General features: G+C 37.1%; 1 protein-coding gene across 1 annotated transcript; it reads right to left on the reverse strand.

Moving 5' to 3' along the window:
- Window positions 1-2,073: 2,073 nt before the first annotated feature.
- Window positions 2,074-3,356, reverse strand: LOC111888637 (probable WRKY transcription factor 17). Its single transcript, XM_023884764.2, has 3 exons — window positions 2,727-3,356; window positions 2,512-2,640; window positions 2,074-2,422 (listed from the first exon to the last, which is right to left on the reverse strand). Exons 1-3 carry the CDS (start codon window positions 3,263-3,265, stop codon window positions 2,251-2,253), a joined length of 840 nt encoding a protein of 279 aa, XP_023740532.1. The 5' UTR covers window positions 3,266-3,356; the 3' UTR covers window positions 2,074-2,250.
- Window positions 3,357-13,774: the final 10,418 nt, after the last annotated feature.

Consider the following 13,774-nt stretch of genomic DNA (forward strand, 5'->3'; position numbering starts at 1 on the left):
ACATCGACCGGAGGTTCTTCTTTAGTTAAGGCCTAGGGTGGCTAATGAGCTGTGTGTGGTATTTTGGGGAACTCACTAAGCTTTGTGCTTACTGTGTTATGTGTTTCAGGTACTTCTCAGGATCTCAAGAAGGCGCCGGCGTGATTGTACACACTTGTTCATGATTATGTTGAGGATTCTGGGATTTGACTATTGTTGGGGATTTATGTTGACATTTTAGAAACTTATAGTTTTATGAAATATAATATATGAGTTTTATGTGTTTAAAAATGAAAATTTTGGTTTGAAAATTTACGGTGTTACATGGTTGGTAGAGGCAGTGACGATTGATGGTTACCGATGACTGGTGGTGTGATTGTTGCAGGTGACTGGTGTTAGTGACGGGGGTTTGGGAGTGGGTGTGTGCTCCATATTTGCATCAGCTTTGGTTTTCTTAGGTTCATCAATTATTTGGATTGTAGAATGGGTTTTTCTGGATATATCCGTTTTCAAATGGTGGCAAGTGGTGGTTGGCGGTCACCGATGGTGGTTTCCGATGACTAGCAGGTTTCTGATGGTGGTAGGTGGTGGCTACCATTTATAGGTGGTGGTGATTGTGATGATGATGGTGTGACCTATTTGTATTATTATAATTTTAATTAATAATAATAACAGAATAATAAAAATATAAAAGAAAATATAAAGGGAAATATCGTCTTTTCAAGTTTCTGAAAGACCAAAAACATAATAAAATCAAACAATATAGATAATCCGAGTGTAAAAAAAAGTTATGGACCAAATTCATAATTTTAACAAACCACCACGACCATTTGAATAGTTTGTTATATTTTTTATATATATATATATATATATATATATATATATATATATATATATATATATATATATATATATATATATATATATATATATATATATATATATATATATATATATATATATATATATATATATGATTTGTAAGGAGAGTTTATATTTATATTGGGTTGCAATTTTAAAAGTGACTAAATATATATATCACATTACAAGTTTTCTAACGTACAAGATTCAAATTAACATTTTCTAGAAATAAAGATTTTTTCTTTGTAATATTATATTTTTTCCAATATTTTTTATATAACATTTTATTATTTATAGTTTTAAAGTTAAATTATTAATATTTTATATGTTTTGATTTTAAGTAACGTACGTACAAGATTCAAATTAACATTTTCTAGATATAAACATTTTTCCTTTTGTCATATTATATTTTTATTTTTCTATTTTTTACTTTATTTTTTTTATATAACAAATTTTATTATTTATAGTTTTAAAGTTAAATTATTGGTATTTTATATGTTTTCGTTTTAAGTTTTTACTGTATTTTCAGTTTTTGGTCCTTTATATAATGTTTTTTTATAGTTTTTATTTTTATTAATTTACTTAATATATAAGTTCAAGTGTAATGTTTATGGGTCTCCTGCGTATAATTGTTTAGATCGAAATTATATTTTAATATTTTATAATCCATTTGATATGGTATAATTGATTAGATCGAAATTTTATTTTAATATTTTATAATCCATTTGATATGGTATAAATATATTATAATCCATTTGATATGGTATAGTGGTCCTGTATTAGATGTACTATTGATATTTGTAAATCCCGTAAATTGCAATGTTACCTTGTGCATTAAAGTTACTTCTTATTGTCTTCCTTAATTTCTTATAATTTTTGTTTTTATTAATTATAATTGTCTTAAATACCAGTTTAAAATACATAACAAAAATATACTATATTTATTTTCTGGTTTACCTAAGATGATATTAGTCTAGAGGCTTCGTGAGTTTGTAAAAAAGCTTGGCTGATGTCGAACCACCATTTGTCAATAAATATAAACAAATAAAAAAAACTTACATTTCTCGTTCCCCACCAAGAGGTTAACAACCACTCATTTGTAAGCACATAAAACCAAATTCACATGTCCTTTTTTATTTATTGTATGGAAACACCATTTATTGTTTTTTAATGTCAATTTTGACTTTGGATACGTTGGAATAAAACTTTAACCCAAAATCGACGACAAAGAAATAAAGTCTTTAAACCATATCGCATTCATATTCGAGGAGCATCTTTTTTCAACCTTTTTCTCATATACAAATCACATCCACCATTAAAAAAACCAAAAAATAAAGTCCTTTCATTGCCTGCTACAATTGACTACTGAAAATTTGCGCCAAGTGCCTGGGGCCCACTCTGTCCCCTAATTCACTTTGACTGTACCACTGCGCCGGTCAAACCTGTCAGGATCGGCGACGGATCGTGATGGTGAATGTGCTCTCCGTCGTAAGTTACGAGAAGCATCTTTGAATCATCTAAAGCTAACTCAACGCTCTTTCTCGCCGGACATCCTTTTCCGGTGTTGCATTTGTAATAAACTCTGCGCATTTCAAAGGAATTCAAATCAAGATCTATAGATTTATAATGTAAATTGTGCTTAATTAATCGAAGTGATTTGTAATCAATTACCTAGGATAACGTGATCCATCGACACTCTTCTCGCCGTATTTTTTCCACGAGAAATCATCGGCCGGTATGGTTGTCACCTTAGATCCGGTAATCGGAACTCTTCTTATTTCACGTTTTGATGCGGTTTTCCTGAAGAGATAGTGTAAACGAAATTAGTCGACGGAATTGAGGCTTACGATAATGGTAGATTTAAAAGTATGTTGTTTGCTGAATACCTTCTTTTGCAACAGTGACAACCACTGCGAGAAACGGAGTGGTGTTTTGTTCCAGATCCTTGCAATGAAACTGAAGGACGGTCGGCGCGGCATCTTTTCCGGTGAGACGACGGAAGTGGAGGTTTCCGAGACGAAAACGCCGGCGCGGGAGCTACTATACCTAAACAACCAAACTGTTTACCGTTTGAAACCGTGGCTTCTTCTCCTATGGCCAACGGAGATACCAAAGAAGACGAGTTTGTTGACCTAGACGACGACGACGTCGTCATATCCGTTACGGACTTACCAAAACACCATTCATTTGACGCTTCCGTTGACCGGATAAAAGCCGGCGCCGATTGCGTGGATGTAGAAGGACCGTGTGAATCAGAGGAAGACGATGATGATGATGGTCCGCGGCGGAAACGAGCGTGACCGGTCCGTTTCAAGGCTGAGACGGCTTGATTGAAATTAGAAGAGACGGCGAAGTCGTGATTGGTTAACTGGAACATGCGATTGAGGTGTTCTAGGGTTTGAACTCCGACTAAATCAACAGCCATGACTGTATATTGTTAAGAACTTGAGAGATGATGGATGAGAGTTGAGAGATGAAAGATGGGAAGTGTTTATGGAGATTGAAGAAAGAAATGGGGGTGGGAGAGGGGGTTTATAAAATAAGGAAAGTAGGAGTCAAAAGGAGATGATCAGATGGGTTTGACTTCTGGGGATTCCATTAAAACACGACAAACGAGTAGACGCTACTCATCAATAAAGTCCAACAAAAACCGAATATATTAATATATTATCAACAATAAATCGAAGTTTAATTTAAAAAATAAAAAATAAATTACATTTCTTGTCACTGTGGTTGGTATTTGTTTTATCTTTGGTCCGAGTTTAAAAAAGTGGTTGATTTTTATATAAACAAACTTAAATCATACCCATGATATAATACAGGTCTACGCATAATACAACATGAAATATTTACAAATATATATTTTTTAAATATATCAACGATATAGTTGTTAACTCTTATGTAACAAATCTTATAGTAATAAATTAAAATAAAGATTGTTTATTTTGAATTATATGATAATATAAAAATCTTTTAAAATTATATTATTTTAATTGTCTTAATAGCTTTTACATGCGGGTTACTCATAAATAAAATTAAATATAATAAATAGGTTAATGATATTTATAGTTATTATAATTAATTAATTTTAAAAGGTTCATTTGCTTAAAATTTTAATTTCTATCATTGTAATTTTTAAAACATCAAACATTGTTTTTGTTTATAAAGGTAACAATATAATTTTGGTATATAATATTACTTTTAACTATTGTTCTTCTAAGTTATTTAAAATAACGTATTTGAAAATAATTAATTATTTTAATTTGGTTTCAGAATTTAACTTTTTTTAAGTTTATTTGATGAAATATTGTTAGATTTTTTATTGTAATTATTTAAAACAATAAATATTATTTTTGTTTTTAAAGATAACATTATAACTTTTTATATAATATTATTTTTAACTATTCTTATTGTAAGTTATTTTAAGCTACTTATCTGAAAATTCGTAATGATTAAAAAAATAGTTTCATGGTTTTTTTTATTAATTTAGGATTACAATTTATGTTTAACACTATAATTTATAACTTTTAACTATAAAATATTCTCTCGATTTTTTAACTGAAATTTTGATTTAAGTTAATCGTTTAACATTTTATTTAAATTAACTATTTTGCATAAAATCATAAATTATACAAAATTTATGACTTTAAAATGACAATTGCTCACATACAACATCATAACAAAACTAATAAGTTAACTATAATATATTAAAAATATAAAGTAATAATTTTATAATAGAAGTAAAATATGATGTTTTAATATTGTAGTTTAGTTAATTTATGATTAAAATTTAGTTTTTACATTGTAACCAATTTATATATATATATATATATATATATATATATATATATATATATATATATATATATATATATATATAGGTGTGTGTGTGTGTATGTGTGTGTGTGCGTGTATTATTTTCATTTGAAATATAGGCTACAAGGTATACATACCACATTGTGTGGTATGATCACGTAGAAATTTCACCATACCAGGAACATCACATTTTGGATGCGGTGAAAAAAGTGGTTTAGGCCCAATGAAGAAAATAAAAAAGATGGTTTGGATTAAATAGGAGAGTGTTTGGTCTGGAGGGTCATGCATGATAGATTACCTACCCGTCTTAATCTGCAAAAAAAAAAGGTTTTGAGCTTCAATCAGTTGGGTGTCCTACATGTTGCTTGGGAGTAGAGTCGACTGAGCATATTTTCTTTGGTTGTGTTTTGGCAACTAACATTTAGAGTTTGGTTTCGAACCGGTGTGATATCACGTTTCTGACGATGTTGACCATCCGAAAATAGCTATCTTAGATTGATGATATTAGGAGACCGAATCATACCGATAATATATACGTTGAAAGTTGAAAGTGGTGGTGGTTACTACTTAATGGATGATATGAAGATTTAAAAAATAATCTTATTTTTATTCTTGCAAAATAAGGAATTTCACAAATTTTGATAGTATTTTTTTTTTCTTGTTTTTTCTTTCTCTTGGTTTAAATATAAACATTCTAATCTTTCAAATTGGAATAATCGGATAAAACCCCCATTGTAATTTTCTTTTAGGTTTTTCTTTTTCTAGAAGAATGAATGTATAGTTATCCTTCCTTTTAAAAAAATACATTTGCAATTCTCATTTGTGTCTTTGATTTCTTGTTTTGGAATTTTACTTAAAATTTGGAGATTAAGTTGATATTTAGTTTTGTTGGCAATGGGTTTTGATTATAAAAACACGTTCTTACACCTTCATTTGTTTATCTCCTATTTTTGTTCTGTGATTTTGAATTTGGAAGAAAAATGAATGACATTGCACAAAGAAGTTTATAAAGTCAATCATTTTAATTATTTCAATAAAGAAATTTATATATTACTTAATGCACCATGCTTTCAATCACCAGAGCACCAAGACAGTTGCTAGTGATATATGACATTGCATAAAAACTATGATATTTGAGCAATCAATTTGTATCCCAAATAATATTTCTTATTAAAGTAGATAGGCATTTCAAGATTTTATTCGATTTTAATTCCTCTAGAAATATTATTAATTCCCCATTTGCAATCTGCAAGTGAGAGATGGCATCACCTTTCACCTTTATTACTTTTACATTTTTTTAGGTACTAGATTATCCATACCAAAATACAAGAAGTCGAAGATGATAAAAGATGCATTATATCAACCGTTCGTTGACATAAAATTAGTCATGTACGAGCAAACTATAGACACAATGTTATTCAAGGTTAGATTTTTATTTTTCTCGACAAAGTTCAATCAATAAAACAATTCTAGTCCAACATTGTCACTCTTTGTGAGGACTTCAACTTTCTAAGGGTAGAGGAAACCTATATTTCTAATCACTTCCAAATCATTTTCAATATTACTTTTACCTCATTTTTCTCTCTAGTGTCAATTCCCTTCATCCAGCTCACACCACATAAAAACCTATTATTTTTATCCCTTCTAATCTACTTAATGTTGAGTCAATTCCCTTCTTCCGGTTCACACCACATGAAAACCTATTATTTTTTATCCCTTCTAATCTACTTAATGTAAGTCAACGCATTTTTCCATAACCCAATTATGCATTACACAAATGGTATAAATACAAGAGTGTCTTTTTGGGCCAAATACATAGAAGATGCGTATAAAGCTAATGGGCTTAATAATACAATGTAAACAATACATGTGATTAATATATGTATCTGCTAACATCCCCCGCAATTTGATTGGGAGGAACATTCTGAATGTTCAAACTGGTCTTGAAATCGTTGAAGAGCTGTGTCGGAAGACCTTTTGTGAAGATATCGACATACTAAGTTGATGACAGAACGTAAGTTACGAACCCAGCATGTCTCGGCAACGGCGTTGGCAACGCCGCGATACTCAGCTTCAACGCTTGGGGACGAAATGACACCCTGCCGTTTAGATGAACAGGAGATGACGTTGTCACCCAAAAATACGCAATATCAAGAAGTAGAGTGGCGGGAAACTAGACACCCCCTAGTCTGCATCAGAGTAGGCACGGAGATCGAACAAGGGAAACACATATAGCTATAAACCATGGTCAAGAGTCCCACGATTGTAGTGTAAGATACGCTTCGAAGTATGCATATGAGGCTCTCTAGGATCATGCATGAATAGGAAACTTTGCTGAACAAAAGCAATGTCCGGTCAGGTGAAAATGGGATATTGAAGGGTCCCAGTAAGATTGCGATAAAGTGAGGGTTCAGCTACAGGAGGGCCAGTGGCATCCAACTTATGTGTGGTCTCGGTTGGTGTGCGAGCTGGATTGCACTGGAGCATATGTGCGCTCTTAAGGATCTCAAATACATACTTTCGTTGGGAGAAGAAGAGACCATGTGAAGAGCGGGTGGCAGAGATACTAAGAAAATAGCTGAGAGCCCCAAGGTTAGTCATGTCGAACTCGTTGTTGAGCTGAGCTGTAATAGACTGAAGAAGAGTCGTAGATGAGGTAATCATGATAGTGTCATCAACATATAGAAGAAGATAGGTAGTATCGACAACATAATGATACATAAAGAGAGAGGAGTCGGTGAGATTATGTGTGAACTCGATCTGGGTAGCATGCTGAGCGAACCGATGATACCAAGCCCTAGGAACCCGTTTTAGGTCGTACAAGGATGGCTAAAAGTGACTGTTAACGTATCCCACTAGGAATATGTTAAATATAACAAAATTGTTGTATTTATGACGACCTAGATAAAGGTCGCAAATCTATCCTAGTGCCAGACTCGGGCCCTCGCCCTCGCGCTAGGACCCTTACGCTTGCCGCCCTTGTGACCAGGTCCAATTTATGACGACAATCTCCAGGCTATATAGGACAAAAGGCAGTTGGTCATCTCCTAGAGCGACACGTGTAACACCCATGGCGTTGTACTCTATTTACTTTGCACCAATAGCAGATGACCACTAGTCATGCACGATCCTCCAATGGGACTCCTCCATGTCCTGTCAGCCCAGATGGGATAGAGGACATCGTTGGAGGGATAACAGGTATAAAGGACCCTTCTTCTCTAGAAGAAGGGATTGCTTTATATCCATCTAAACCCTAATTGCCTTATCCTCAAACATACATTAACTAGACCATCGGAGCTTCATCCCTCGATCACCTCCAAGACGTTGAATGACGTTATTTCTTCATTGTTGTGATTACATGGCTCAACCCAACCAGAATCAACAAGTGAAGGTATTAAGTCTAAGGCCCATATAAAAACATTTGGCGCCATTCGGGCGTGTACTCAGAGTTACACAACCTTGATACGATTCTAGATGTCGGTGATGATGGGAAAAGGGACCTACGACCTCCAACGGAGGAAAGACGAGTCCACTCAAATCCACGTTGTCTCTTGATGAAACACATGCATCTGCGTAAGAAGGACAAGCCTCCACCCAAACACCAACAACACAACATCATGTCCAACAACAGGAACCGCAGTGGCAGTAATAGCCGTCCTATGGAGACCATCACCCGTCTCAACATAGCACTTAGTTATAACCACAACTGCAGTGGCTCAATCGACAGTGACTCAACAGTCGCAACCATCGACCCAGCAGTTACAATTGTTGACTCAGCAGTCACAACCGGTGGATCATCAGCCGCAATTGTTACCACAGCAGGTGGGGACGAACACTTGGTCCCTAGGAAGCATATTGTCCTAAGCACACCATCCAATGTCAAGCTATCAGTTCTCTCCAATAGCGGGCATGTCGCACAATCTGCTCTTCGCTCAACAACCTCCAACGCTCAACCCCTACTTCCAACAGTTGCAGGGATACTTTCCCCAAACACCACCACTGCAAGAATCCAACCCTCACTCGTCATCGGTGCAACAACTCAATGTTCATGCTCAACGGCCGTAGGGACCGACCCTATACATGCTCCAACATTCAGGATCGAGCTCATAGTTGCAGTAAAGCATGCAATTAAGCTCACAACAGCAACCGTACATCACGCAAGCAGCGATGTACAACCAAGCATACGGGAACCCATATTATGTTCAACAATTCATGATGTATGGTAGTTTCCCATATCCACACATAGAAAACTCGATGAGAAGCACAAGCTCTACTTTCTTCCAGGAGCTCTTGCAATATGAGATCCCACACTCGGTGATGATACCAAACATCCCCAAGTATGACAGTACAACCAATCTTGATGAGCATATCGACACTTATAAGTGGACGATGATGTTGCTAAGGATGGACAAGCGGTTCATCTGCATGTATTTCCATATTATGCTATCGTTCACGCAGTAAAATGGTTCAGGGCACTATGACCGTGCAACATCTCAAGTTTCAAGAAATTATGATACCTTTTCCTCAATAATTTCATGCAGCTAAGGAAGCACAAGGAGGATGCAAACTCAATAATGACATACAAGAAAAAGTAGGGAGGATCGATAAGGGCGTATTACAATAGACTCACTCTAGCAATGCTAAATGTCCTAGGCCACGATGAGTTCCTTGTATGTAACATCCCAAAAATTAAGACTAAAAATCTCAAATTTTAAATTAATAAAACCATTATCCAAAACAACATCATGGAAACCATAGTGAATTAGAGTGTATCAAATAACATCCAAGTACATCAAAGTCATGTAAAATGCAGAACAATGTGGTGTATGAAATGCCGTCATCTCGAGACCTTCCTTTTCAAACCGGAAGTACCTGAAACATAAACTGAAAAACACAAGCACAAAGCTTAGTGAGTTCCCCCAAAATACCACATACCATACAATCATACAATCAAGCATATATGGGTGCTTGCAGTCCCCTTCGGTTTATTTCAACTAGATATAGTCAAGCATATATGGATACTTGCAGTCCCCTTCGGTCTATTTCAATCGGATACAATCAATCATATTTCGGTGCTTGCAGTCCCCTTCGTTCTATGTCAACCCTATATAATCAAGCATATATGGGTGCTTGCAGTCCCCTTCGGTCTATTTCAACTGGATACAGTCAAGCATATTTGGGTACTTGCAACCCCCTTAGGTCAATTTCAACCGGATACCGGGTCTATTTCTCCCCTACCACTACCACATAATCTCATAACAAAAGAATAACAGAGACATCAAACAATTATAGGCATACCATTTAATTATCACAAATATAATCATCATAATAGAAGCATCACTTAGTGGGTCAACATTGTTGACTTCGACCCACAGATATAGCGAAGGAAACTCACCTAAATCACGTAGCCGGCTTCAAGTAGCCGCTCTCCTGCCAGAAGACGGGTGCTCGGCACCTCCTATCAGTCCATACAAGGTAAACCCTAAGTCTACCTTCTAAAACTAGAATCTTGACCCAAAAGTCAAACCAAGTCAAAAGTCAACAACCATAGTCAAAGTCAACGATCAACATAGTAACAGTTGACCCTCACGTTGTGACCAGTCCTTGGTCACGTCGTGAGAATACACTCAGACAGATTCCAGCTTGAAGTCACACCACTCAGCAACTCGGGCGAAACGACTCAAAAGAGGTCCTCACGACATGAGCCATCCTTGGTCACGTCGTGAGCTCCAAATGATCAAGTTCTGTGGGGAAAACCATTCTCACATTGTGACACTCCGTGTGTCATGTCATGAGCATAGTCTGTTGCCATATCCTAATGTTTTGAGCCCTTGATCCATTAAGTCTTCAATCCCAACTCTTTCAAATACTAAAGAGGACTCCCAATGTCAGTAAAAATGATTACTTGATGTACATGCATGCCTTATGCATGTCCTAAACCCCCTTAGATCAAAATGACAAGAAATGGCCCTATAAACTCATGCAAGATTCATAAATCACAACTAAACTTCAGATCCATAAGATATAATGCTCAAGGGAACCTTAGAGGCCATAAAATTGCAAACTTTATGGATCTCCTCCACGCAAACTTCCATAATCATGAAGGAAATGGGAAAAAAAACCTAGATGTAGTAACTTAAACTCATAAAGGTTGTATCGTGGACACTTACAAAGGTCTAGAATGTGTACAAGATGATCATGAAGCCTCTTTGATGGACCAACACTCTAGAAAATCTTCTTCTCCTCTATTAGCCACTAAAACACCAAGTTGGATACAAAACCACCAAGAGGGATGAGGGTTAGGGTTTTATGAGTTGGTGGGAAACCCTGAAAGTTCGTGGGCTTGGGCTGCAGCGATCCTCACGTCGTGAGCTCTTATTGCTCACGTCGTGAACTTAGCATATATACAATTTCTTCATTAATCGCTCCTCACGCCGTGACGCTTCTATGGCTCACGTCGTGAGCCTTGGTTTTACGTAAAAACCAAGCCTTTGACCCTTTGAAACCCTGATTCAACTCTTCCAGGAAAACGGGTGTTACAACTCTCCCCCACTTAAATTAGATTATGTCCTTGAAATCACTCCTTACTACCTTCCAGAAACGTTAGACGGCATAGACACTTCCTCCAAAATCTCGATATGGACTGGGGAAAGAATTCAGGCACACAACACATTCCAAAAATGTAACTGAACCCAGCCTTAGCCGGGCTTTCAAGTCCTAACGATGAACGGTTCCTTACCCCACTAGTGTTCACCCCTAAAGAATAACCATTACTATTATGCCCAAAATCCAAAATCCCAAATCCTAAAACCCTATCTGCCTCCCTAACAGACAGCCCACTCTGAATCACTGTCAACACAACTCCACTGTGTATTCCAAATTGATCATAACTCTTCCAAACCCTCTTGATTATCCTGTTGTTTCCACTGGGAAACAGAATCACTGACCATTCATTGCTTCCAAAAACCTTTCACTTGATAATAGGCTTAGATAATCCTTCAAGTAGAAGACTCATCCCTACAATGGTTAGACTTAGTCGAGAGATGTGTAGTAGGGTCAAATCAATTACTCCAAGATTATTTAACCCATGCAACAAGTGACTTAACATATCCACTTAATCACAAGGTGAATCCTAACATGAGTCCTAAACATTAGTGCCACCTCAGGCTCATCTTGTTGTACTATAATGAATGCTACATGCCTACCTGTAGTCTTATATCTCAACCTCCCTCATACGGCCCACAACATTCCTTGATTCCGTAAATGTTGTGGCTTTCCCACAGTCTCACGACCTGTCCTGCCATGGTCTAATCCCACCTAGAGGAACTATGGGCCAATCATAGACATACCAACCCTCAAAGCTGCTAAAGAACCAAGTGAATGGTACAGGCCACCCCGCAGTCTTACAACACTACCACACTACCTGCCAACCTAGTGAATTTTATGACTACCCCTGCAGTCTTACAACAATCCTTCTACTATAATGGTCACCGCCCATGGTCTTACCGCTTATCTACCATTCCAACCATAATCATCCTGAGTCGAACCCGCATCCAACTATATCCCAACCGAGTGTTTGGGATATGATTCGAACCCCAAAGTCTTAATCAGACAAGAACAGATAGAGAGGCTCTAACAGAACCCTCAACCTGTTCCTGATCACATATCCACCAAGCATCGCTACTGATGTGCAATGAAAGTTGAATATCCATTCTTATCCAATCCCTTAGACCAAAGATTCTCCCCCACTTGGATTCGACTGCGCTCTTCCAATCCATCTCACATCCTTACAATTCAAATTGCTGACAACCTAAACTTACAATAACTAGCATTCCATTACTAGCCAATCTTCACGATCACATGGGCTCCAAAATCGGAAGAATCCTTACTGAAATATCATCAAGCTCTACCATCTCAAATACTTCCAATCGATCTCACTATAAGTCCTTGGCGACTTAACGGATGACGAAGAACAAGACCTCGAATATTACAACAGGTATCAAACTGATTCCACAACCTACTTACACTTAGAACAATTCCCTGCGAACATGCAGCTGACCAAAATACGAACACATGAACTTGACAAATACAGCTCTCACACCTACGGTCATATTCATTCCTTATTACCTTGCAACTACAAAGAAACCCTACAATCTGTGCATTCAAACCCGACATTCCCACCTTACGAATTCAAGATTTCTTGAATCCTTGCTGAAACTACCAAATATCGAATCGACTGCTGACCTTTTCTCACTTCAAGCTTGTTTTGATGATCGCCAATGTCTCCCACCTCGCAATCCAATCTGGCTCACCCAACACGCCTTAAACATGACTCTTGGCATGCAAAATGGCATGCAAATATTCTCAACATGTCGAGACCATCATGAAGAAAACCATAATCCTAGGCGGAGACTTAGATACACCCCACAAAACATCTCATACATACCTGTGGCATCAGTTGATGGAACTCGGATACGGTCGACCTGTGACTGCAATGTCCGACTCCTCACCACAGGAACCTCCACTCTGCCCTCGCAACCATGAAAAATCCTCCAAGTGGTTGGAGAAGGTGCCCTTACCGCTCCCCTCATCAACTCCGGACAGTCGGCCCTCTTGTGGCGCATTTGGTTGCAGTGAAAACATAACGGGCTCGTCCCATAGGGAAAATCTTTACTGACATGACCAACCTTGACACACTTGTAGCAACCCATACCCCCTAGATTGACAAACCCCACCGTGTTACTTCACGCACGTGCTGCACTGACCTCGGCCCCGTCGGCCCCTCAACTGCTGGTTCTGAAGTCTTGGGTCTCTTTGCAGGACCCCCATCTGCCAACACCTACTCTGGCTTCATCTTTCCTAGGTGCTCCAAATTAATCTCCCATTCCTAGGCTCTAGCAATTATATCATTCAGGGTCATGCACCCATACATAATCATAAAGTCATCCCTCAACATATCATGATACCTTAACTTTTTCATCTCCTTGTCCGTTGCAACTACAGAACCAACAAAGCCCTCTCTCGGAACTTAGCAGTGATCTCTACCACATTCTCAGTTGTCTGAGGAAGGTCCTAAAAGCCCTTGCCAACTTTTGCACCTCAACAGCTGGTGCAAACT

This window comes from Lactuca sativa, chromosome 8 (genome assembly GCF_002870075.4).
Source record: "Lactuca sativa cultivar Salinas chromosome 8, Lsat_Salinas_v11, whole genome shotgun sequence".
NCBI classification, from domain to species: domain Eukaryota; kingdom Viridiplantae; phylum Streptophyta; class Magnoliopsida; order Asterales; family Asteraceae; genus Lactuca; species Lactuca sativa.